The 26,238-nt window shown below is 42.3% G+C and overlaps 1 protein-coding gene across 3 annotated transcripts in view; it reads right to left on the minus strand.

Annotated features, from left to right (window-relative positions):
• Positions 1-5,251: 5,251 nt before the first annotated feature.
• gramd2ab (GRAM domain containing 2Ab) overlaps positions 5,252-26,238 on the minus strand; it is a 65,415-nt gene continuing 44,428 nt past the window's right edge. For all 3 annotated transcript variants that reach the window (XM_029758353.1, XM_029758352.1, XM_029758351.1), the window contains 7 exons: positions 19,736-19,834; positions 15,969-16,040; positions 15,207-15,269; positions 13,312-13,492; positions 10,004-10,097; positions 9,189-9,296; positions 5,252-6,878 (listed from right to left, as the gene is read on the minus strand). In XM_029758353.1, the coding sequence (XP_029614213.1) occupies positions 6,875-6,878; positions 9,189-9,296; positions 10,004-10,097; positions 13,312-13,492; positions 15,207-15,269; positions 15,969-16,040; positions 19,736-19,834 (621 nt within the window). In that variant the 3' untranslated portion in view covers positions 5,252-6,874. The remainder of the gene's footprint in view (positions 6,879-9,188; positions 9,297-10,003; positions 10,098-13,311; positions 13,493-15,206; positions 15,270-15,968; positions 16,041-19,735; positions 19,835-26,238) is intronic.

Genomic DNA, 26,238 nt, shown 5'->3' on the forward strand with positions numbered 1-26,238 from the left:
CACTCCACACTGCCCTTTCCCACCTGGACAAAAGGAATGCCTATGTGAGAATGCTATTCATTGACTACAGCTCAGCGTTCAACACCATAGTGCCCTCAAAGCTTATCACTAAGCTAAGGACCCTGGGACTAAACACCTCCCTCTGCAACTGGATCCTGGATTTCCTGAATGGCCGCCTCCCAGGTGGTGAGGGTAGGTAGCAACACATCTGCCACGCTGATCCTCAACACGGGCACCCCTCAGGGGTGGCATGGGTCCCCAGATCCTCAAAAGGTTCTACAGCTGCACCATCAAGAGCATCCTGACTGATTGCATCACTGCCTGGTATGGCAACTTGCTCGGCCGCAAGGCACTACAGAGGGTAGTGCATACGGCCCAGTACATCACTGGGGCCAAGCTTCCTGCCATCCAGGACCTCTATACCAGGCGGTGTCAGAGGAAAGCCCTAAAAATTGTTAAAGACTATAGCCACCCTAGTCATGGACTGTTCTTTCTAATACCGCACGGCAAGCGGTACCGGAGCACCAAGTCTAGGTCCAAAAGGCTTTTTAACAGCTTCTACCTCCAAGCCATAAGTCTCCTGAATAGCTAATCAAAGGGCTACACAGACCCTTCTTTTACCCTGCTGCTGCTCTCTGTTTATTATCGATGCATTGTCACTTTATCTCTAACTACATGTGCATATTACCTCAACTACCTCGATTAACTGGTGCCCCCGCACATTGACTCTGTCGTTTGGTCAAGTCTTATATAGAATGGGAAAAAGAAGGTTGAACACGACACCCACCCAGACATCCTCCACCACTGATGGTTGGTTGCCCTCCACTTGCTCTGCTCTCCTCCAGAACGCCCCCACCTCCCTGGGGAGAGGCTCATAAAGACTGTCCTCTGAACCCCAGCAGCCATTAGCCACCCGGCAGGAATGTCCTAGTCAAACTCCCTCCCAGTGCATATTAACTGGAGAGGAGGAGGAAGGAGGGGTGAGGAACCCTATACTGTCCCCATCACCACCCACACACAGTCCCAGCCCCATTACACAGCTTCTCGCACATCCACACATGCACTAACTACCCTCTGGCTCCTACCGAAAAGCTAAGGTGGATACAAATACTAAATCATACAGACCCTTCTGACTGTACAGTCGCCTCAACCCACCTTGTCATGTTGATATTAGGAGTGTTCCTGGAGTTGCGCAATCTCAAATCCAGCCCTAGAACCTATGCACCTATGAAGATATGAGAGGATTTGAAGTGTGTAAGCAATATGGTAATACGTTTCACCCTATTGCTTATAGCTGTCCTATCCCCTCCGGTATCCACAAGCGCATCAGGCGTAGGGTCTAGCAGTGAATTTGGAATCGGGGCAATGGGACTGCTGTAGATTTATCAGCAGAGAAGCAGATATATGTTCATAGCAGCATCTCCAGTTCCTTTCTGCGCAGAGCTGTGTAGTTGTTGACCATGAGAAGAGGCCTCGAGTCTGGTAGACGGGAGACTAGTAATGTAGCATAAACATCAACGTCCGTCATAAATCTACCGACGTGAACCTCAGCTTCACCTGTGCATATCTGAAAACATTTCTCACTACAAGTGGGAGAGAATCCCAGGAGGTTTTTGAAAGATTATTATTTATTTTTTTAAATGTATAAAACTTTGACAGCGCACCCTGTTCTTTGTCCGGTGGTACGTCTATCATTCCACGAAACATGCTCCATAATCGTTCTTTATACAAACAGCGGCAGGTTACCGCCCTAGGTATCCTCTTGCTCACCTCCAAGAAAAATGACCTGTTGAATAGTTGTGTCACGCAGATAGTTAATAGGTAGGGAGAGTTATTTTTGACATATCTTGATACTGCTCGGGCAAAACACAAGATCGGAGAAAGCACAAGTGAGCATAAAAACAAAAATGACAATTGATGGACACAGTGCATCTACTGATCTAAAACATAGATAAGTAGATATCCTTCTGGAGAAATGCTTTGAGGAGAATGAGATCTATTTTAGTGGGTCAATTTCGATGGTCACTCCTCTAATTTCTGTGTTATTTCTTCTATGTGGATGGAAACAAATATGAACTCTTGCTTGAATGAAGTGACCTCTACTGTACAATCCCACTACTTGACCACTCAGACAACCAGGTAGACTCCCCTCACAGGTATGCTTTAACTTAGCGTGTAGTGTGTGCACAGGGTGAAGTTTGTAAACAAAGACGGGTTTGACTGAATCCTGGCCATAGTGCGGTTCTTTTTGCGATGATAAGAGATACAAGCAACTTCACACAAGTAGGCTGGAAATGTTTGCTCCAAATACTGTTGCTGCTTGCAGTATTACCAATGGACTGCAGACAGTAATTCATAAAACCCAGAGCTGTACTTGACTCCGGATGAATTTTCTACAGCTAGAAACCATAGAACAGCCAACAACCAAGTCTAGATTTACCACTGAACTTTCCATAAGCCCATAACAATAACTATCTATATCAACTATATCTACTTAGTTTGGGTCTGTTTTTGCTGAATAATATAATAATATACGTCCACAGAAAATGGGGATCGGATTTCCATTGGGTATGCAATGTTTTGTAACCAATAGCGAAACTCCAGCTATTTTCCCTCTACTTTGTCAGTGGTGCCTCTCCCAATGTGTAGCCAGTGTCATGGGTGTATCAGCAAAAAACCTTCTGTACATCCCCCATCAAAGGCTCCCATTGACTGAGGTGAAGATCCCTTTATTGGTCATTGCATCCAAGGACCAACCGACATTTAACTTCCACTTTTAATCCAACCCCTCCAAAAGAGAGACACAATTTGTGGGGGGAGAGGTGCGGGGGTGTTCCACACTGGGCACCCTGGGAGCTGTTGTTGTGGGGGGTTAAGTGCCTTGATCAAGGGCATAACGGCAGGCAATGGCATCTAGGATTTGATACCAGCAACCCTTTGGTTGCCAGCTCCCTTCCCAACCAATTTATTTCCAATTGTACCCGGGATTCGAAATGGCAACCCTCCTGTTGCTTGCTTGCCTCTCTTACCGCTAGGCTACCTGGGGGGGGGGGGGGGGGGGGGGGTCACACCAATAGTCACACCAATCTGGCTCTTTCGCTGGGAGAAAAATACATGTAGAGTAGAATCTGACACTGTTAATATCCAATAGGGTTTCTTGAAGTCCAACACAATCCAAAAACTCATGAGAGAGAGACCATCTGATTGTATGGAGTAAGTAACACGGCCTATGTGCCTCCCCTCATAGACAATCAGCTCTTTGTCTTATCCATAACGTATTGCTGAGTAACCCAAACAGATTTGTTGCATACAATGTTATGAAGTAGTAGTACTTTAGTAGTAGTAGTAGTAATGTACAGTGCCTTGGGAAAGAATTCAGACCCATTGACTTTTTCCACATTTTGTTACGTTACAGCCTTATTCTAAAATGGATTAAATAAAAATGTTCCTCGGCAATCTACACACAATACCCCATAATGACAGAGCGAAAACAGGTTTTTAGCTTTTTTGCAAATGTATTAAAAACAAAAAACAGATACCTTATTTACATAAGTATTCAGACCCTATGCTATGAGACTCGAAGTTGAGCTCAGGTGCATCCTGTTTCCATTGATCATCCTTGAGATGATTCCAAACTTTATTGGAGTCCACCTGTGGTAAATTTAATTGATTGGACATGATTTGGAAAGGCACACACCTGTTTAAATATGGTCCCACAGTTGACAGTGCATGTCAGAGCAAAAACCAAGCCATGAGGTGGAAATAATTGTCCGCAGAGCTCTGAGACAGAATTGTGTCGAGGCACAGATCTGGGGAAGGGTACCAAAAAATGTCTGCAGCATTGAAGGTCCACAGGAAAACAGTGGTCCCAATTATTTTTAAATGGAAGAAGTTTGGAACCAACCACTCTTCCTAGAGCTGGCTGCCCGACCAAACTGAACAATCGGGGGAGAAAGGCCTTGGTCAGGGAGGTGACCAAGAACCCAATGGCCACTCTGACAGAGCTCTAGAGTTTCTCTGTGGTGATGGGAGAACCTTCCAGAAGGACAACCATCTCTGCAACACTCCACCAATCAGGCCTTTATGGTAGAGTGGCCAGACGGAAGCCACTCGTCAGTAAAAGGCACATGACAGCCCATATGTAGTTTGCCAAAAGGCACCTAAAGTCTCTCAGACCATGAGAAATAAGATTCTCTGGTCTGATGAAACCAAGATTGAATTCTTTGGCCTGAATGCCAAGCGTCATGTCTGGAAGAAACCTGGCACCATCCCTACAGCGAAGCATGGTGGTGGCAGCATCATGCTGTGGGGATGTTTTTCAGCAGCAGGGACTGGGAGACTAGTCAAGATCGAGGCAAAGATTAATGGAGTAAAGTACAGAGAGATCCTTGATGAAAACCCGCTCAGGACAGACTGGGGCGAAGGTTCACCTTCCAACAGGACAACGACCCTAAGCACAAAGCCAAGACAACGCAGGTCTCTGAATGTCCTTGAGTGGCCCAGCCAGAGCCTGGACATGAACCCGATCGAACATCTCTGGAGAGACCTGAAAATAGCTGTGCAGCAACAGTCCCCATCTAACCTGACAGAGCTTGAGAGGATCTGCAGAGAAGAATGGGAGAAACTCCTCAAATACAGGTGTGCCAAGCTTGTAGCGTCATACCCAAGAAGACTCGAGGCTGTAATCGCTGCCAAATGTGCTTCAACAAAGTACTGAGTAAAGGGTCTAAATACTTATGTAATGTGATATTTCACTCTTTTACTTTTAATATGTTTGCAAAAATGTATAAAAACCTGTTTTTGCTATGTCATTATGGGGTATTGTGTGTAGATTGATGAGGGAAACATGTTTTATAATCAATTTGTGAACAAGGCTGTTGCATAACAAAATGTGGAAAAAGTCAAGGGGTCTGAATACTTTCCGAATGCACTGTACGTATTAGAACACATCTGCAAACAATAAATACATACATTTAACCCTCTGATACATAAAAAGGGAGTGGACATTTCATCACTGTGTTTACCATAGTCTCTCCCAACTAAACTAACATCCCACACACTTGTAATAAAGTAACCCCTGCAAGGTAAATAGGCTGTAGGTCAGTAGGGGGAAGACCTAGTGTTGATGTTCCTCCATTATTTCTTCCAGATGTTTCCATTTTCAGTGTTGGGATCCAGTTATATGAGGTGGAAGGTCATAAGAGGCACGGGCAAGGAAGTGTGTGCACAAGAGGTCAAAGGTCACAAGAGGCACGGGCAAGGAAGGCTGTTTATTAGTCACTGCTGTCTCACAGTTACGCATGGCACTGCTGTGACTCCAGCCCTACTGCAAGACAGGGTCGTATTCATTAGGGCACGATTGGACAAATCCAAGTAGTTCATTTCAAATCATTTTTTCCCCCCATTTTGTGCAAACTGAACACGACCCATGTCAGAAATACGGCAGTGAACAAACACCCATACCGACTCACTAAAAACAACATGCCTTTCTGACTTAGTACAAAATTGCACACAAATAAATACATACAGGCTCTAGTAGTAAATACACTCTAGTCTATACAATTCTCTCTGCCCAGCCTCGGATACGCTTTAAAGGTGCACCTAGTAGCTGAAGTGGAGGCCATATTTTTCCACGCCATGGATTACATAAATACATAATCTCCTATGAAATGCATGATTAGGTTTCAAGTACTGTACAATCTCAATAGTACACACCTCCACATGGAACATTAAAGAACAAGTGAACAACAACGACATTCACTGTCAACCTGCGTCTCTCTCAATACCTTCACTGCTTTACTCTGCGTTAGTTCCACTCCATCGATAAACATCCATGCAACAATGTCACAGACAATGGCTTTACAATTCAGTCAATATCTAGTATTACATTACATGCAGGCATCGTTTGTCAGGTGGTGAAGATGCACGCTACCTTGAGATAGTCCTAGACACTTGTTAAGTTGCACACATAATGTTGAAAACACTCATACACACATAAACACGCACCCACACCGACACACACACACACGCGCACCTTTCACTTCATGACTTGTCGACCTCACCTGACACACACGGTACCATGTTTTCAGTTTGCATGACAACACCGCTATAATTCAGCCGTAACGCTAGCATATCATCTCACAATTCTGGCAGACAGATAAAGTTCTGATAATAATGTCTATTGAAATAGTTTCTTCATTAGGGTACAGGAGAGTTCGTGCCTTAGTGACCGTGCTCAGTAAACCGGGTGGGCTGCGGTGGGAACTGTTTACCCAGGTCAGGTTTGAGTTCCTGATCGGAATGGAATGCCTTGTCTTCGGTCTCTCTGGCAGCAACTCTCCACAAAAGTGTACACAAAAACCCACACTGTTGTCTGTTCCTGTTGAAAAAGTCTCTGGGGAAAAAAAGGCTCTAGTCTCTGAAATCCTGAATGCGAAAGTGTCTGATTAGTCGACTGGAATTGTAATTCCTTGGCAGTAAAATAAGGACATTGAGGTCAAAGGTCAAAATCAGGTGAACTTGGTTGGCACGGCCCTATTGACATCTACTCTGTAGTCCTCTACTTCCAATCCTCCTACATTCTCCTCATTACATCCTAGTCTCTTGTCCGAGGGGTCCATAGTCTTTCTAGGGAATGACAAGAGGATTATTGACTCACTGGCACCCCCTACTAGGCTGTCTGTTTAAGTGCAGTTTTTGCCTCAGGTCTTGGCTTTTCTCAAGTCATTGTCTTCTCATTGGACCAGCAGGGCACTCCTCCACACCTACATAGTGGGACAGGTAAATGAACCGAGTCTCTGTTTGCCAAATCATCAGGAGAACCTCCGTGACTGACAGGACATCTGTCCAATGGGGACGCAGCATACAGCAAGTGTTACCTGGGAGGAGACAAACATGCACGTTGGCATAGCAATAACACTATCTGATCTTGAAGTGGGAATATAATGTTATATCTAGTAAAATATGACTATACAGCAAATATGACTTATCAAAGCATTCAGCACTCTCTTGAGATAGGAAATGAGCAAAGGGACTGGGGGACAAAGATTAAGACAATATTTGAACAGTTTTCAACAAATTAATTTATTGAAAAATTAAGGAGAAGCAGCAGAGAGAGAGAGAGAGAGAGAGATAGTTACTAGTTTACCTTTCACTAACCTAATGTGGCAGGTGTAGAAAGACGCCGTTCCGTTTTTCAGGGGAAACAGAAGTTACGTTGCAAATACTGTATCCCTGAAAAACGTATGTTAGCATTTTCTGGTGACGCCAGGAGAAGAAGCATAGTTTATCTTTCACTTACTTAGCTAATGCAGCTAATTTAGCCTATTCACCAACCTGAATCAAACAGAGAGGAATGCTATTTATGTTAGCTAGCTGGCTAAGGCTATCCAACACTGCAACTCTTCCAAGTCAAGGTAAGCTTTCGGGCTGTATTTATTCCACCGATTCTGTCGCAAAACATTTCTGAACGAAGGGACCTAGGGCTGGGCGGCATACCGTTTTTTTGACTATATACCAGTATTGATGCACATACCAGTTTGGGTTTTTACTTGTATTACGGTATTTCAATGTATGGTTGGTTGGTTTAATGTGTTATTTTTATTTTATTTAACTAGGCAGGTCAGAACAAATTCTTATTTTCAATGACGACCTAGGAACAGTGGGTTAACTGCCTTGTTCAGGGGCAGAACTACAGATTTGTACCTTGTCAGCTCGGAGATTTGAACTTGCAACCTTCCGATTACTAGTCCAACGCTCTAACCACTAGGCTACGCTACCACTCCACCATGAGTAATGACATTTTTTTATAGTTTACTCATTTTGCCACTTGAGTCGTCTCTCTCCCGCTCTCCTTCCACACACGCCAAGCCCCACCCCCTGTCACCCAAGGAGAGTGCTCTACCACGAGTCACAGCCACTTCACTTGCTGTGACTGTCTGCATGGTCAATGCTGCAGATGCAACAAGATGGTGACGGCGGCGCTGCTTTCCACTTCGCTTCTTAACATACTGTAAATCCACAAGCCTTCTATGATGACACTATTAGTTTGTGTATCTTACTGTCTGCAAACAACTAGTTTGCCTTTTCTTAGCAAGTTGTGGCTAAAATAAATTGTGTTAGCCACTAATGCTCATCGATAGTTAGCTGGCTAAATGTGCTAAGTCAGAGCAAACGTAGCTAGCTAGCTAGAAAATACAGCCTGATACCAGTGCTGGTGTAGGCCTAGATCAGCATGTCATTTGTGCAACTTTATATTCTAAATCAGAGAGGAATAGGCAAAACATTAATACTTTAGCTACATCAAGTAGATACCTATAATGTAACCTCTAATTAGGGTCCACTGGGAAACACTGACCCTCACTTTGGTTCCAACCCGGTTAAAATAACCCCTCCCTGGATTTTTCATTCGTTGTCATGTCAAACAACACTGTATCCAATATATTCCAACTTTTGGTTGAAGTTTGATTGAACAATATAAAACAATTAGAATGTAGAAATCCCCATGAAAAACATTTCAAATGTATGTGTTGCCACCCTAGGGTTATGCATTACTCATGAAACATATTTAGAACTTGTATTATACAAAAACCTAAAATACCGTCATATCGTAATAAATTTGACAAATATCGTGATATGATATTTTGGCCATATTGCGTAGCCCTAGAGGGACCAACCTGAATTTGTCCAATAGAAGCTCTCCTTTCAGTTGCAACGGTTTGGACTAATGGTGACACTCCAGATCAGCTAGATGCAAGCAAGAGTGTGCAAGGTGGTATTGAATGTGTGTCACTGTCTGTCACCTTGATTACTCCAGTTTGTCTCTTGACCTGTTCACCTACGTTATAAACTAATTTTTAGGCTAGGTTGTAGCAACCTCATGATGGGTATAGGGCAAATTTGAGTATCATGTAGTAGCCTAAACCTATCGATGTTACATTGAACTGGGTGAATGGAATATGAATGACAGTCATCCAATATGCTGTAATAGAAATAAGGCTAAGCTCATAAAAAAAGAAATCGCCCTCACTCATCTTGAACGGCACCGACTGCCACTGCTGTGCATGTGTGTTCAGTGTGTGTGTGTGTGTGTGTGTGTGTGTATAAGTGTGTGCCCATGCCTTTATGTGTGTGTGTTTGTGTGTATGAACCAATGCACGTGTATGTGTGTGCCCGTGCGTGTCCCTCACCTCTCTCTCATGTGCACTGTCGGGTGTGTATTGAGGAAGGACAGCTGCTGCTCCAGACTACACACACGGAAGGCCAGGTAGCAAGAGGACATGATGAGCAGAATGATACTGAGGGAGACAGGAGACATACACTTTCACCACACAATTACCACATTGTTTTCCACACACGTGTACACCGACAGCTATAATAAAAGGCCTATGGATCATTATGTGAGTGACGTGCCATGAGCTTCAACATAGTTTTTTCCCCCAAGCATGCTATAAAATTCATAAAAATCTTAACAGCCATGAAAAATAACAGCGTAATACCATTTACACAAAAGACAAATGTCTAAATGTAAAGAGATGCAAATGTAATATGTACAGTAAGTGTAATATGAACTGGTCAGAATTACTATGACCAGCAGGTGGCAGTATGACAGCAAGGGAGAATCGCAATTGCATCGCCTTGATTCCTCACATCTTCGCTCCTCGTGTTTCTCAATACCCATGGGACGAGAAGGTCAGAGGGGAGGGACCTCTTAACTTCTCAACCCATTGGATGAGAAGGTCCAAGTGGCGGGACCTCTGACCTTCTCATCCAATGGGTTTTGAGAAGGAGGTTGAGGAGAGGGAACACCAGGAAAGAAGGCAATGCAATTTATATTCTTCCTAAGTGCATAGTAACAGGACATTAGCCCTGTGTGTGATGTGAGTGCATTGTGGTCCGTCCGAAGCCTGGTCCCAGATCTGTTTGGGCTGCCTTGCCAACTCCTATGGTGATTGTTACGCCACGAGAACACAAACAGCACCAGGTTAGTTTGTCCAGTACTCACAGAAGGATGAAGAACTTGAGCAGCTGGTACTCCATGTGGCCTAGCTCTGGCACTGGCTCTGTCAGGAGGATCTTCTCTGTCTCCAGACTCCGCTCTGCACACAACACAACAGACCAAAATGGGTTAGCGTTAGCGTTGAGCTATTGCTTCTCTATAGACAACACCACAAGAGAGAGCAATGCTAATTAGTGTTAGCATTAAGCTATTCTATCTCTATAGACGGGTTGGCTGACAACGTCACAAAAAAATGATGCGCGCACATCGATGAGGCAGAAGGCTGTTTGGCGTTGTGATTCTGAATGGTCAGATAGCTAGCAACAATGACAAGACGCTGCCATGTGGGGAATCGTTGGTGGCTTGTTACAGCTCGTTGTATCTTGTTACTGATACCTTGTCTTGTTTTGCTAATATGGTAAAATAATTGCTTGCTAGCTAACCAACAACTGTAACAATATATTTGAGAGACAACAAGTGCTCACATATGTATTTATGTTTTCAGTAAGCATTGCGCAAGTGCCGGTTTTGTTGCTAAACAACCAACCCGTCTATAGACAACACACCAGAGCATAATGGCATTAGTGTTATCATTGAGCTTTTCTTTCTCTATAGACTACACAGTGAACACAGCGCTGAGTATGTGGGTGGCTAACAGCTAAGCGCCACTGTCTGTCTCCTATCCCAAGTCTGACACCAATGCAGCAGGAATTAAACTTGACGGCAGACACGTTGGAGAAACTCAGGGGATCCATTTACAACCTTACTTATTTACAACCTTACTTAGCCTACACAAGACCCTTTAAACCATAATCGTTGCTTTAAAGTGGTGCTTCCACATAGAAAGTAACAATACTAGTCTCGGAGCTAGTCTTACAGTAGGATATATTTTGTACATTTGTATGTGTTGATTGTGCTAACGTTTCATTCTACCCATCTTTTTTAACAGGGCTGGGGTTGGCCTCTACAGGGTCTTGTTCATTATGTCACGCTATGGAAATTGTTTCAAAATGTTTTGCAACGGCAAACAAAAAACGTAGTCCCTCCACTTTTCAGTCCACTTTCTTCCATTTGGTGCCTAATGAACAGGACCCTGCTAAAAACTCCACACAGCAGGGCTTTTAATGATCTGAGAGAAGGTACAATTATGTATGAAAGGAGCGTTCTGTGTTTTTCCCGCCACTCTGAGGGCACCTCTCATACTTCTAGAACTACAGGCATGCCCTAAGTACAACCAGAGATACTGGAAATAATGACGAGATGCTTGTGTCTTCGCCGTAACAATGGGATTTGTTGTCCACAGAGCGGAACAGCGGGCTGTCAAGCTCCCGCCTATTCCTGTCTTTGGATTGGTGGATACATCTCGCTATTCGAATACTTTTTTGAACTCTTCGATGAGGGGTGTTGACGTCAACCGCCTGTATTCAATGGAGAGTGAGATGCTAAGCTAGCCTCATGAATATGTACAGAACGTCTCGAATTTCAACAGGGACAACTCCGATGTCAAGTGTTTTTTTTTCTCAAAGTTGCCGGGATGTCACGTGCATCACACTTATATCAGTACACTCGTAACAACCTAAGCATTATGTTCCTTCTATAAGAGTAAATATGCCCCGCGTATCAAAATGGCAATAAAAGTTTATCTTGACTAAATTCGACTCTCAAAACTCCTCACTGGCTTAATAATTAATGCTATAATCCTGCTATCCTACACATTTTGCCATGGGGCGGAGAGAAGACTTTGCTATTTTCTAACTCATTTCAAGCAATTCTTCTCATTTTGCCACGGGGCGGAGAATTTTTCTTCTTCAGTTTTACAGCTAATTTGCTGCAATTCTACACATTTTGCCTATAGGGTGGAGGCAAACGTTTGCAGTTTTAACGATCTAAACTGCTTACTAGAAGTTTAGATAGCTGGCCACTAGACTCATTTACCAAACTGCTGATGCACGACCAAATTTCGAAATTGCACCTTATGTACTCTACTACTCTAACTCTCAAGGAAAAGTATGTTGAGTTCAAATTTAAAAAAAAATATTTTACTCTTATTAATTGGTCCGCGGGCCTAATAAAAAGGGGTGGAAGGGCACCAGTTGCCATCCCTGCTCTAGCCAGTAGAAGGGGAGAAGAAAAAAAATTGGGCTCATACAAAAATCAAGAGTTCAGGTAGTTTATTGGAGAACGTACATGGCTCTATGCACACTGGTTAAAAAAAAGACTATCAGCTGGGTAATTAGTAGCCATAGATCCCTACTTATCAGTGTGTGAGTCAATAGCGTGTGACTTTTGGCCCAAAAGGTGACTCCAATGGCTACATTAGCAAAACAGCTTGCGTGTGGAGGAAGGAAGAGATATTGGCTAATAGTCCTCTTTTCTGTCAAGAATTATCTCGGTACCCGTCTGTCATGAGAGACTACGTCAGGCATAGAGAACCAAAACAGAGCCTAGCTTACATTTAAATGTTAGTCATTAAGTATGCATAATTTAGTCATTTAGCTAAGTTCGCCTGTTTCTGTTTTAGTTAGCTTGTCGTTGCCCGTCTTGCCAAGGGTATGTTGTTGGATAAATAAAACAAATCAGTCAGTCAGGCACCGATGCAAGCTACCACTGAGCTGGGTCTATTCAGAGCCTGCCACCGCTGTGTGTGTGTGTGGGAAGTGAGAGGGAAAGAAACATGACAGGCTGTTTGTGAAAGTCCTGACAGTGTGATGGATGAAAGGTTGCCTCCATGGATCAGATTACCATCATCCCATTCCTAACCTAAGCCATAAAAGGGCTGGAAAATATCTGACCTTGGACCAGTGGTTAGGTTATTGTCCACTGTTTTAGGATACCTGCTGTATGATTTAGGCTTTGAACTCAGACCTGACAGAGGTCCTAAAACATGTACACCATTTGTAGGACTTGACAACAGCAACCCTCCAGTTGCCTGCTCACTTCCTTTTAGATTTTCCCCATAAGACCCGGGATTCAAAGTTTCGAACTGGCAACCCTCTTGTCGCCGGTTTACCTCTCTTACCTCTAGGGGCAAGCAACATCGAGGGTTTGATGGCCACATAAAGATTGAAAAAGTCAAAAGGAAGGTTGTGAATACTTTTGTTTGGACTGATTTGTTTGTCAAAATCTATTTGTGGGCTGAAAAAAGGGCCGTTATTTCCAAATATATAGGTCCATTATAATTTCGACATACTTTCTATCAGGTTGTAGGCGTTTATGTGCAGCCTGGAGTAATTGTTTTATCCAAAATAATCCTTTCCAACCCCAAAAATTACTACCTGTCGCCCCATGATGATTAATGATCGAGCGGGGCTTACCTTTGATCTTACTCTTCAATGTCAGTGGAACCTCAGTGGGTAGGTAGGGGGTGTCCACTGCACTCAGGCTGCTGGTGGAGTTCCCCAGGAGGTCTGGGAGAGATGAGGACACGGACGGAATGGACGGCTTTCTCCTCCACTTCAACACTGGAGGGAAGTCATTGACCACAGGGAACTCATCCTGAATGAGGGAGGAGAGGAGCAAGGGAAAGAGAGGAGAGGCCAGCAGAGGAAGAGAGGAGATGGAGTTGAGAGAGGTTGAAAGGAAAAGGTATCTTTAATTAAGTTTAGGTGATATAATCACAATGTTTTGGTTGACACGTTAGGGATTGTATTGCCTAAGCTTTATTAAATTATGACATTTGGGAGAAGCGAAACAGTGAGTGGGCATTCTCTTTTTCTATACATTGGCCTTAATTTTTCCCCAGCGGCTGTTATTAATTTGGATATACTTAAAAAAGAAACGAATTGGAACCTACCATTATGCCAGTGAGTAAAAAGATCAAGAGGAGAAAAGGCTGGAAGTGCAGTTTGAGTTTGAGGTCCCTTTTAAGCACTCACATCACTGAGTGGATTATTATTGCTTTAGTAGCTCTAAAAAACATTTGACTTTCGCCTGAGTAAAATACCAGCATGCTAAGCATCTTAACCCATGATGCCCTTAATCCATGATGACGTCAATCACAAAAGGGTCTACTAAAGGATTAAAAACAGATGCAAAAAACAGAAGTTTGAGGCACTCCGCTTATCTTATTCTTAATAGGACTTACAATTGACAAGGAAGGCCAGAAGCATGCTTCAGTGTATATACACCAAACAAATATATTAAAGTGTTGGTCCCATGTTTCATGAGCTGAAATAAAAAATCCCAGACATTTTCCATATGCACAAAAAGCTCATCGATCGAAATTTTTCAGCACAAATTTGTTTACATCCCTGTTAGTGAGCATTTCTTATTTGCCAAGATAATCCATCCACCTGACAGGTGTGGCATATAAAAAATCTGATTAAACAGCATGATCATTACACAGGTGCACCTTGTGCTGGGGAAAATAAAAGGCCACAGGTGTCTCAAGTTTTGAGGGAGCGTGCAACTGGCATGCTGACTGCATGAATGTCCACTAGAGCTGTTGCCAGAGAATTTAATGTTAATTTCTCTACCATAAGCCGCCTCCATCGTCGAAATCCATAGATTAGGTCCTAATGAATTTATTTCAATTGACTGATTTCCTTATACAGTATGAACTGTTACTCAGTAAAATCTTAGAAATGATTGCATGTTGCATTTATATTTTTGTTCCGTATAGTAGTGCAATTTACTACTATGAGAGTCACGTTGAGTAATGTGTAGGGGCATATTCAAAACACTTAAAGTTAGCACTCCAGTCTCCTTGCAGTAGTGTCTAAAAAAACAAACATTTTGCTCAAACATTTTTTTTTTACCATAAAGTGTGTGTACTTTACTGTGCTCATACTTGGGATATTGCTTTTCAACACTAAAAGTTAAAAAATAGACATCTTTAACAAATGCCTAACTCTGACTTGCATAACGCTAATGCTACACTACATTACCCCATCTATCTCTTTGACCCTACACACACTTACTATAAAGTACAGGGATGCTGTAAATTGCACATTGCCAAGTTCAATTTATGGTCCTTGGCAGCTGGTCAACAAACAGTAGCAGATGGATCTAGACTGTTATGTAAAGCAGGGTTGGTTGCACCACAACTGTATCCTGGGTGCGGGTCTGTGTTTGATCTCTTGTTAACTCCTTGTCACTCATTCCCTGAAGAGTTGGTAAGAGAGCAGAACCGCCTATCACCCAGGCTACCATATCTATCCTACTGTACTGCACCCAGAGTAGTGTAGTTTAGTGTACTGGCTGGGCTTACCATAGATAGTGAGCTAGGCTCCTCCATGTACTGCTTCAGGCTAAGGCTTTTCTTCCCATTCACCTAAGGAGGAAAATAAGGTTACATTGTAACTGCAGTAATTATTAGTTCTCTATTGTGTAACTACAATGTAACTTCACTACAGTGTTGATATCCACGATATCTGCTCAATCTTGCAGACCATAGATGAGGTAAAGAGGTCAATGGAACTCGACCAAAACAATGGAAATGCCATGGAAACGGGTGGGGGAAAGATCCCGAATCGCCTCATTGCCCCCAAGCAAAATTAGCCCATTTAAGCTATTGTTTATGTGTATTTCACACTATGTTGAGGTAGAAATCGGTGTATAATGCTTGTGTGGATGTCAACCCCAATACATGTACATATCATCATCACCAATCATCTACATTTCAGTAAAAAACGTTTGACTGCCACCAACAATTTCTGTATGCTAGCTATGCCATCAGCTTATACGAACGGGAGCTAGCATTTACCAACCACTTTTTCTAAACCTGAAAAGGCACAACTTTCTAAATGTTATGCACTGAAAACAGCCAAATGTATCCAAATGGGACTTTAGTAACCACATTGTGGGCCCGTTACAATACAGCAACCATGATGGATTTGGCAAATATCAACCTGGTTAGTGTGCGCCAATCCGGCAAACTTCTTCTCTCCCCCAAGGTCTGCGTTCCATTGACCTTTTTACCCCATCTATTGGTATACCTTTGACAATGGCATATTGTGAGGTTATTTCGCACCTGAAGGTGTGTACAGATCCTCCTGAGGACATCGTAGACACTGTCTCGGGACAGCAAGGACACAAACACATACTGCAAGACAGAACAAGACACTTGGGTAAAAAAAAAAAAAAAAACTTTAGCTCCACTATCTTTGATAGTCTATTACAGCAAATCTGAAGATGCACAGGTTATCAACAAAGTTAGATTTCTCGCTTGTCAACTGACATTTTTATGACATGCAATGGCTGAGTAGCTTCAGCCAATCCAGCTGTGCACTAGATAAATGAAACAGTTATCTGAGAGCTGTCTCTGCCACTCAGTTTCACTAATTCATGAAAGACAAAACAAAGCCAGGTGGCAGCCAGCAGCTTTAGCCATCATCACTAAGGACCAAAAAACCCCATAAAAGGTGTTTGCTGTGTCAGGAGCCCTGTTACAGCACACCACTAACTTGTACAAGAACGAGAACAGACTATTGAGTTACCGTTTGAAACAAAACACAAGCACCCTGATCGCTGTACATTCCTTTTTATGATCAAATGTTTTTATTTATAATAATAACTGTTAGAAAACAAGAATACAGATACACAGAATGAAGTTACAACCCCCCCCCAACCCAATCCCACCACACCGATGACCCAATGGATCTAATTAAATAAAGAAAAACAAACAAAACCAAAAAACAAGCAATACATCACAAAGTGATTAAGTAGCAAGAAGCCATTGGGTCAACGTGTCTTCTTTAAGCTCTGTGAATGCGAGCTGTAGACTACTCCATATAAATCACATCCAAAAATATTAAGATTCATTCAGTGTGGAAGCTTTCATCATACAGCAAGAAGAATGGGATTCTGACACAGAGATAAATTAAGTACAGAAACAGCTGTTCATTACTTTACAAATAAACTACTCATATCCTCAAAGCAAACACCTCTGAAGAACTGTATATTGTCAATACGGTGAACATGGATGTGACCTTTGACCTTTCAAGGTCCAATAGCACCATTTTTATCTCAATATCAAATCATTTCTGAGTAACAATTAAGTACCTTACTGTGATTGTTTTCCATTAAAATAGTAAAAAAGGAACAAAAATAGCTTTGAGCAAAGAGCAATTTTTCAAGCAAGAATTTTGCTAGGACTGTCTGGGAGTGGTCAGAGTGGGGAGGGGAAACCTAGCTATTATTGGCAGAGAGGTTTGGAACTCTTTCTTATTGGTATATTAACAAATGTAATGCCTGGTCACAAACTCCATCCCACAAAAACAGGCTGAAATTTCAGGCGGTCTTCACACAAATGTTCACAATTTCACATTATTATTCCTACCTCATAGTGTGGAAAATCAGGTAAATCACGTTTTTGACTGAACTAGGCCTTTAACCTGATATGTTGTATGTTCTCAAATCAGAGCAGTGTCTGTTGAGAACAAACTACAGGTACAGTAACTACCAAAATAAAGGACACACCAACATAGTGTCTTAACCACCTAGAGTCGATTTCCGATCTCCATAAAAAGATGTCAGTTTAAGCTAAAGATATCTGATATTTACATGGGACGCGCCTCAATCCACCACATCCGCCGATGTCACACTTCCACATCTGCGGTGAAAGGTGACAGACCTAGAGCGGTGTTTGTCAGACCATGAGACATCCTGAAAATTGGACTTCTCACAAAATCGTCTGTAGTTTCTGAACGGTTAGGCCTACAGACTATTATGGTGAGACTCACAAACATGATGGTGTTCTCCGTTTTGCTCAACGACTCCCACAAGCGTTTTGGGATTCGTCTGAAGTCGGCACAGCCGATCTGCCAACTTCTGTCTGCAGCGTCCGAACAGTTTGACCTACACACTATGACCCCTAGTTTATTTGGCTCTAGGATGCCCACAGGCCTCACAAGACTCGTCTGAAGGTCACCCAGTACCAGTAAAATAAAATTATGGAAGTACAGTACAAGTCAAAAGTTTGGACACCCCTACTCATTCAAGGGTAATTTCTACATTGTACAATAATAGTGAAGACATCAACACTATGCAATAACACATATGGACTCACGCAGTAAACAAAAAAGTGTTAAACAAATCAAATATATTTCAGATTTTAGATTCTTCATAGTAGCCACCCTTTGCCTTGATGACAGCTTTGCAAACTCTTGGCATGCTCTCAATCAGCTTTATGAGGTAGTTACCTGGAATGCATTTCAATTAACAGGTGTGCCTTGTTAAAAGTACATTTGTGGAGTTTCTTTCTTTTCTTAATGCGTTTAAACCAATCAGTTGTGTTGTGACAAGGTAGGGTTGGTATAGAGAAGATAGCCCTATTTGGTGAAAGACCAAGTCCATATTATGGCAAGAACAGCTCAAATAAGCAAAGAGAAGCAATTTGACCATGAAGGCCTGATTCATGCAGTCTCCTCTGAACAGTTGATGTTGAGATGTGTCTGTTGCTTGAACTCTGAATAATTTATTTGGGCTGGTAACTCAAATGAACTTATCCTCTGCAGTAGAGGTAACTCTGGGTCTTCCTTTCCTGTGGCGGTCCTCATGAGAGCCAGTCCCATCATAGCTCTTGATGTTTTTTGCGACAGCACTTGAAGAAACTTTCAAAGTTCTTGAAATGTTCCGCATTGACTGACCTTCATGTCTTAAAGTAATGATGGACTGTCATTTCTCTTTGCTTATTTGAGCTGTTCTTGCTATAACATGGATTTGGTCTTTACCAGATAGGGCCAAATACAATTTTTCCATCAAATAATTTTTTATATATTTATTTTCATACTTCAAGGGGTCTTCAAATTCAAAATCAAATAGCTAGATGATCCTCGGTATGACCTTCTTAAAACAGCATCCCGGAGTTGCCTCGTCACTGTTGACGTTGAGACTGGTGTTTTGCAGGTACTATTTAATGAAGCTGCCAGTTGAGGACTTGTGAGCCGTCTGTTTCTCGAACTAGACACTAATGTACTTGTCCTCTTTCTCAGTTGTGCACCGGGACCTCCCACTCCTCTTTCTATTCTGGCTAGAGACAGTTTGCGCTGTTCTCTGAAGGGAGTAGTACACGGCGTTGTACGAGATCTTCAGTTTCTTGGCAATTTCTCGCATGGAATAGCCTTTATTTCTCAGAACAAGAATAGACTGACGAGTTTCAGAAGAAAGTTATTTGTTTCTGGCCATTTTGAGCCTGTAATCGAACCCACAGATGTTGATGCTCCAGTTACTCAACTAGTCTAAAGAAGGCCAGTTTTATTGCTTCTTTAATCAGGACAACAGTTTTCAGCTGTGCTAACATAATTGCAAAAGGGTTTAATAATGATCAATTAGCCTTTTAAATTATAAACTTGGATTAGCTAACAACGTGCCATTGGAACACAGGAGTGATGGTTGCTGATAATGGGCCTCTGTACACCTATGTAGATATTCCATTAAAAAAAATCTGCCGTTTCTAGGTACAATTTGCAACATTAACAATTTCTACACTGTATTTCTGATCAATTTGATGTTATTTTAAATGGACAGAAAATGTGCTTTTCTTTCAAAAACAAGGACATTTCTAAGTGACCCCAAACTTTTGGACGGTAGTGTATATACAGTATATATATTTGAATAAATATTTTTTTATACTGTTTGGACATAGGTGTCCCGAAAAAACACTTACCCGGCCTGCTCAAGACTCCTCTATGTAGAAAAAACTCTTAAAGTGTTAGGGTTAACACCTAGATAATGTGTTAGAGTGATAGAGTTGTAGAGCCATATTGCATTGTGCTGCTGTACTATGCTGAGCCATACCTTCTGGCTGGTGTCCACAGTGATGGCCAACCCGTTTGGTACTAGGCCTGCTGTCCTGTGTTTCTTCACCAGCCGTACTGACACCACCGGAATGGCCACCTGTAGAGGAAAAGCAAACATGTTTAGCACCTGCACTTCATAGCATAATAGCGTAGCATCCCTTTACTCCCGTAGCACTAGGAGAGCCAAGAGTGTCATGTTGACTAAAAACAAGTAAACTTTTTAAATGACTCTGCCATTGTTAAAGTCCCCCCCATCCTTGAAAATTCCAAAAAAATACTTTCCCCCAAAAAAATACTTGAATTCGCAACACTCAAAGCACAGTAATATATTTCACTCAAAAACCATAGCGGCCGTCAACAGCCTTTCTTATCTAACAATAATATTTGTGTCAGCACCGCTAAATTGACTTACTAATAAACCTGTTGTCATATTCGCGTGGCTATTGTCATCAAGTAGAAACCGGAAACAGGGTATTCTGTCATTTAATTTGTATATATTTGGGGCAGAAGAGCGATGATGTCGAGGTGATTGACATAAGTAAACAGCAGATAAATGTTTGGTGTTGTCGATGTTTAATGCTGTGAAACTTGTGGATTCGTTCTCAGATTAGCAAGTCATGTCATGATAACTTGGTTGGTACAGGTGAGAGCATCAGCGGTGGAGCTCGAATGATTGCTCTCTGTCTCTGAAATAGTTACAGTGTTTAGCTGTGTATAGTGTAGTCAGCTAACTAGTTGGCTGTTTTGTCTTGAAGAGGAACATGGAGGAAGAGGAAGTGGAAAAGGGACAGGAGGAGGAAGAGGGAGAGGAGGAACCAGAGTGAGAGAAGGAGGAAGAGGGAGAGCACACCCGAGAGGGGAGCCTACGTTTCCATGAAGTTTGTCTGCCCCAAGTCACAACATTCACCCTTGTACCACACAGCATGTGCCTAAAGTGAAAGGCAGGGGGTTTGGAGTTGTTTTTAAAAGTGGTAGAAACTTCTATCTCTTCCAGACCTTGTAATGGATTACAACAAGAAAATGAGGAGTGTGGTTGACCATCTTGACCAACTGAGGAGCAATTACAGTGTTGGATCCACAGGCAAAAAATGGTGGAAGAATATGTTTTGGGGATGCTCAAAATGTCCATCATAAATGCGTACATTGTTTGCAGGACCCTGCAAAGGCCCCTTCCCAGAAACTGCAGGTGCTGGTCCCTGAAGGCATTCAAAATGCAGCTGTGCATTCACTTTGTGATATGACTACAGTGGAAGGAAGAGGGGACCCAAGAGGCGTGTGGACCGAGTTGTAACTCATCATTTAAAAGCAGGTGAAGTTTGAAGGGCTTTTTACTTTTTAAAATTGGCTCTGAACAGTTGTTTGCATTTTTACAAAAGTAGGAATAGTTGTTAATCAAATAGCTTACTTTGTGTTTCTTGTCTCTACCTAATACTTGTTGCATTCACTGAATTGTTGTAAAAGTAGGCTACTATTTCTACATTTTGTGTCCAGCCTGGTCTGTACTAAATCTTATTGAGAGAGGTTAATTTTGAAATAGTCTCTGAATAGTTGTTTGCATTTTTACAGAAGTAGGAATAGTTGTTAATCAAATAGCTTACTTTGTGTGGGTTTTGAAATACTTTCTGAATATTGTCCTCTGTAAATAATATGTATAAGTATAATATATTATACCTGGTACATTTTCAGCAGCATTCTAGAATTGTATTGGGGTCACACACACACAAACACACATCATCATCATGACACTATACTATATATAATATATATTTTTTATGAAGCCCTTAGTGGCCAGATTATGAACTGGGAAACAATGTCCATCAGACTGATGGATAATCAGACAGGAGAGAGTACACGAAAAAGACGTTCATGAAGCCACCGGTCCTGTGAGGCTCAGTTGGTAGAGCATGGTGTTTGCAACGCCAGGGTTGTGGGTTCGATTCCCACGGGGGACCAGTACGGGGAAAAAAATTATGAAATGTATGCAGTCACTACTGTAAGTTGCTCTGGATAAGAGCGTCTGCTAAATGACTAAAATGTAAAAAAAAATGAATATGTTCATAGATGGGTCAGGTTATAAACATAAAGGCTATATAGGGTACACACTTCAATACCCATGGTCAGATTACTTTTCATAGATGGTAAGAGGTCAAAGTATGTGGTACAGAGTTCGCCAATGTTAGCTGATTAGTTACGGAGCTGTGACAGATTCCAGACGTTAATTGCATCGGTAGAAACACAACAACAAAACAAGCAACTTGCTAGCTGGCTACGTAAACAAATATCACTGCAACTCAATATTATATGAGCTCAACTGCGCGGGCATCTACCTTAACGCGACACGTAAACTGTGAAATAGTAGGAAAACTAGGCAATGTATAGCCTATGAATATCTGTATCTAGCAAACACGACAAACCATGACTTAAGCCCAACAGATAAATGCGAATTACTCTAATTTCAATGGCTAGTTAGCTGGTTGTCTGTAAGGCTAGCTAGTGAAAGTGACAACTGAGGTTGACGCTTTCCAAATTTACCGCCACACACAACTTTTCTTGCCTGACAGACTAGCTGGCTAGCTAGCTATATCAAGCCGCTTGAGCCGTTTACATCAGTAGAAACAAGACATAACAACAAATTAGTTAGCTGACTATATACAGATAAACCACTCCACTGCCCCTTGTGCCCCCTACTGCTGGCCAGGTGTATTTATTTGAAGGATCGGTATGATGTGCAATTAAAAGATTGTTTAAATGTGAAATTAACATGGTTGATTTTTTTAAGGTTAGGGAGAAGTGCTGTGAATAGTGCCACTTTTTAGGATGTCAATATAAATGACTGTATTTATAGTTGTTTGTAATTTTGTCTTGTCTTTTAATCATTTGTGTTGTTCTTGAAAATCGAGGACCACATTGGAAACAAGCGTTTCAATGAATACTTTCAAGTGATATCCTCATTTCGCTGCATATGTCTGTTGCCCAAAATAAATTCCATTCAAACACCGCACTATTTCCATGAGAGAGCAATCATTCAAGCTCCTGCTCCACCGCTGATGTGCTCGACTGTACCAAGCAAGTAATCATGACAGGATTTGCTAATATGAGAGCTATTCCCCAAGTTTCATAGCATCAAACGTCAACAACACCAAACATCTGCTGTTTACTTATTTCACTCACCTCGACATCATCACTTTCAAAGTGCAAGGACGTGTCCGAATTCTTATCACCAACCAACATAGATAAAGCCTCTTCCACAGTGAAAAGTCGTGGCCACTTCAGTACCGTCATTTTGAGTAATTAAGTGATTTTTTTCCTATAAAAAGTCAAATGACAGCATACTCTGTTTCCGGTTGATGACTACAGCTACGCGAATACGACAATTGGTTGTTAGCAAGTTAATTTTGCGATATTGACACAGATATTATTGTTAGAAAAACAACGCTATAGTAATTTGAAGAAAGACGGCTGATGGCCACTATGGGTTCTTAAGTGTTACATTGATGTGAATTTTTGGTGATCCCTTTCTGAAGTACCCAAGACTACTTTATTTCAACATTTCAGCATGACAACGAAACATAAGACCAAAAATACGACTTTGGGAAAAGCCGGCCTACAAGTCTCAGCTTCATCACAGAGTGAATTGTTTAGTTCTAATGTCATTCTGTAGTTTTTTTCTGTACTTTTCCCAAGTATTTTACACCACACATTATTACTCAGACAAATGATCTTATTTTGGGGTATTCATTGCTTTTTCACTTAGTTCTAATGACAGGGGGTATAACGGGATTGCTCAGGGTGGCCAAAATAATACCATCAAGTACATTTCGTGGAGCGTCAAAGGGGTTAACAACCCTGTGAAATGTAAAAGGGTGCTGACAAGTGCACGACAACGCCCAAAAGTTGGGACACACCTACTCATTCAACGGTTTTTCTTTATTTTTACTATTTTCTACATTGTAGAATAATAGTGAAGACATCAACACTATGAAACAACACATATGGAATCATGTAGTAACCAAATAATTGTTAAACAAATCCAAATATATTTTATATTTGAGATTCTTCAAAGTAGCCACCCTTTGCCTTGATGACAGCTTTGCAAACTCTTGGCATTCTCTTTCCCAACAGTCTTGAAGGAGTTCCCACATATGCTGAGCACTTATTGGCTGCTTTTCCTTCACTCTGCGGTCCAACTCATCCCAAACCATCTCAATCGGTTTGTGGTTGGGTGATTGTGGAGGCCAGGTCTGATGCATCACTCCATCACTCTGCTTCTTGGTCAAATAGCTCTTACACAACCTGGAGGTGTGTTGGGTCATTGTCCTGTTGAAAAACAAATGCTAGTCCCATTAAGCGCAAACCAGATGGGATGGCATATCGCTGGTTAAGTGTGCCTTGAATTCTAAATAAATCTCAGACAGTGCCACCAGCAAAGCACCCCCACACCATCACACATCCTCCTCCATGCGTCACGGTGGCAACAACACATGCGGAGATCATCCGTTTACCTACTCTGTGTCTCACAAAGACACGGCAGTTGGAACCAAAAATCTCATCAGACCAAAGGACAGATTTCCACCTGTCTAATCAAATCAAATCATATTTGTCAAATCAAATTGTATTTGTCACATGCACTGAACACAACAGGTGTAGACCTTACAGTGAAATGCTCACTTACAAGCCCTTAACCAACAATGTAGTTTTAAGAAAATACCTAAAAAAAGCAAGCAATAAAAATAACAAATAATTAAATAGCAGCAGTAAAATAACAATAGCGGGGCTATATACAGGGGGTACCGATACAGAGTTAATGTGCGGGGGCACTGGTGTCAAGGAAATTGAGGTAATATGTACATGTAGGTAGAGTTATTAAAGTGACTATGCATAGATAATAACAGAGAGTAGCAGCAGCGTAGAAGGGGGGTGGGGGGGCAATGCAAATAGTCTGGGTAGCAATTTGATTAGATTTTCAGGAGTCTTAAGGCTTGGGGGTAGAAGTTGTTTAGAAGCCTCTTGGACCTAGACTTGGCCCTCCGGTAACACTTGCCATGAAGTAGCAGAGAGAACAGTCTATGACTTGGGTGGCTGGAGTCTGACAATTTTTAGGGCCTTCCTTCCTCTGACACCGCCTGGAATAGAGGTCCTGGATGGCAGGAAGCTTGGCCCCGGCGATGTACTGGGCCGTACGCACTACCCTCTGTAGTGCCTTGCGGTCGGAGGCCGAGCAGTTGCCATACCAGGCAGTGATGCAACCAGTCAGGATGCTCTCGATGGTGCAGCTGTAAAACCTTTTGAGGATCTGAGGACCCATGCCAAATCTTTTCAGTCTCCTGAGGGGGAATAGGTTTTGTCGTGCCCTCTTCACGACTGTCTTGGTGTAACGTCGATGAGAATGGGGGCGTGCTCGGTCCTCTTTTTCCTGTAGCTCCTTTGTCTTGATCACGTTGAGGTAGAGGTTATTGTCCTTGCACCAAACGGTCAGATCTCTGACCTCTTCCCTATAGGCTGTCTCATCGTTGTCGGTGATCAGGCCTCCCACTGTTGTGTCATCGGCAAACTTAATTATGGTGTTGGAGTTGTGCCTGGCCGTGCAGACATGAGTGAACAGGGAGTACAGGAGGGGACTGAGCACGCACCCCTGAGGGGCCCCCATGTGGAGGATCAGCGTGGCAGATGTGTTGTTACCTACCCTTACCACCTGGGGGCGGCCCGTCAAGAAGTCCAGGATCCAGTTGCAGAGGGAGGTGTTTAGTCCCAGGGTCCTTAGCTTAGTGATGAGCTTTGAGGGCACTATGGCGTTGAGCGCTGAGCTGTAGTCAATGAATAGCATTCTCACATAGGTGTTCATTTTCTCCCGGTGTGAAAGGGCAGTGTGTGGAGTGCAATAGAGATTCCATCATCTGTGGATCTGCTGGGGCGGTATGCAAATTGAGTGGGTCTAGAGTTTCTGGGATAATGGTGTTGATGTGAGCCATGACCAGCCTTTCAAAGCATTTCATCGCTACAGACGTGAATGCGCTGAATACAACAGGTGTAGACCTTACAGTGAAATAACTACTTATTGGTCCTTAACCAACAATGCAGTTAAGAAAAAAAAGTTAAAGTATTTACTCAAATAAAAAAATATTTGGCCATTGCTCGTGTTTCTTGGCCCAAGCAAGTCTCTTCTTCTTATTGGTGTCCTTTAGTAGTGGTTTCTTTGGAGCAATTTGACCATGAAAGCCTCCTCTGAAAAGTTGATGTTGAGATGTGTCTGTTACTTGAACTCTGTGAAGCATTTATTTGGGCTGCAATCTGAGGTGCAGTTAACTCTAATGAACTTATCCTCTGGGTCTTCCTTTCCTGTGGCGGTCCTCATGTGAGCCAGTTTCATCATAGCGCTTGATTGTTTCAGCGGCTGCACTTGAAAAAACGTTCAAGGTTCATTTTCTCCATTTACTGACCTTCATGTCTTAAAGTAATGATGGACTGTCACTTCTCTTTGCTTATTTGAGCTGTTCTTGCCAT

The sequence above is a fragment of the Salmo trutta genome, chromosome 7 (genome assembly GCF_901001165.1).
Source record: "Salmo trutta chromosome 7, fSalTru1.1, whole genome shotgun sequence".
Lineage (NCBI taxonomy): Eukaryota > Metazoa > Chordata > Actinopteri > Salmoniformes > Salmonidae > Salmo > Salmo trutta.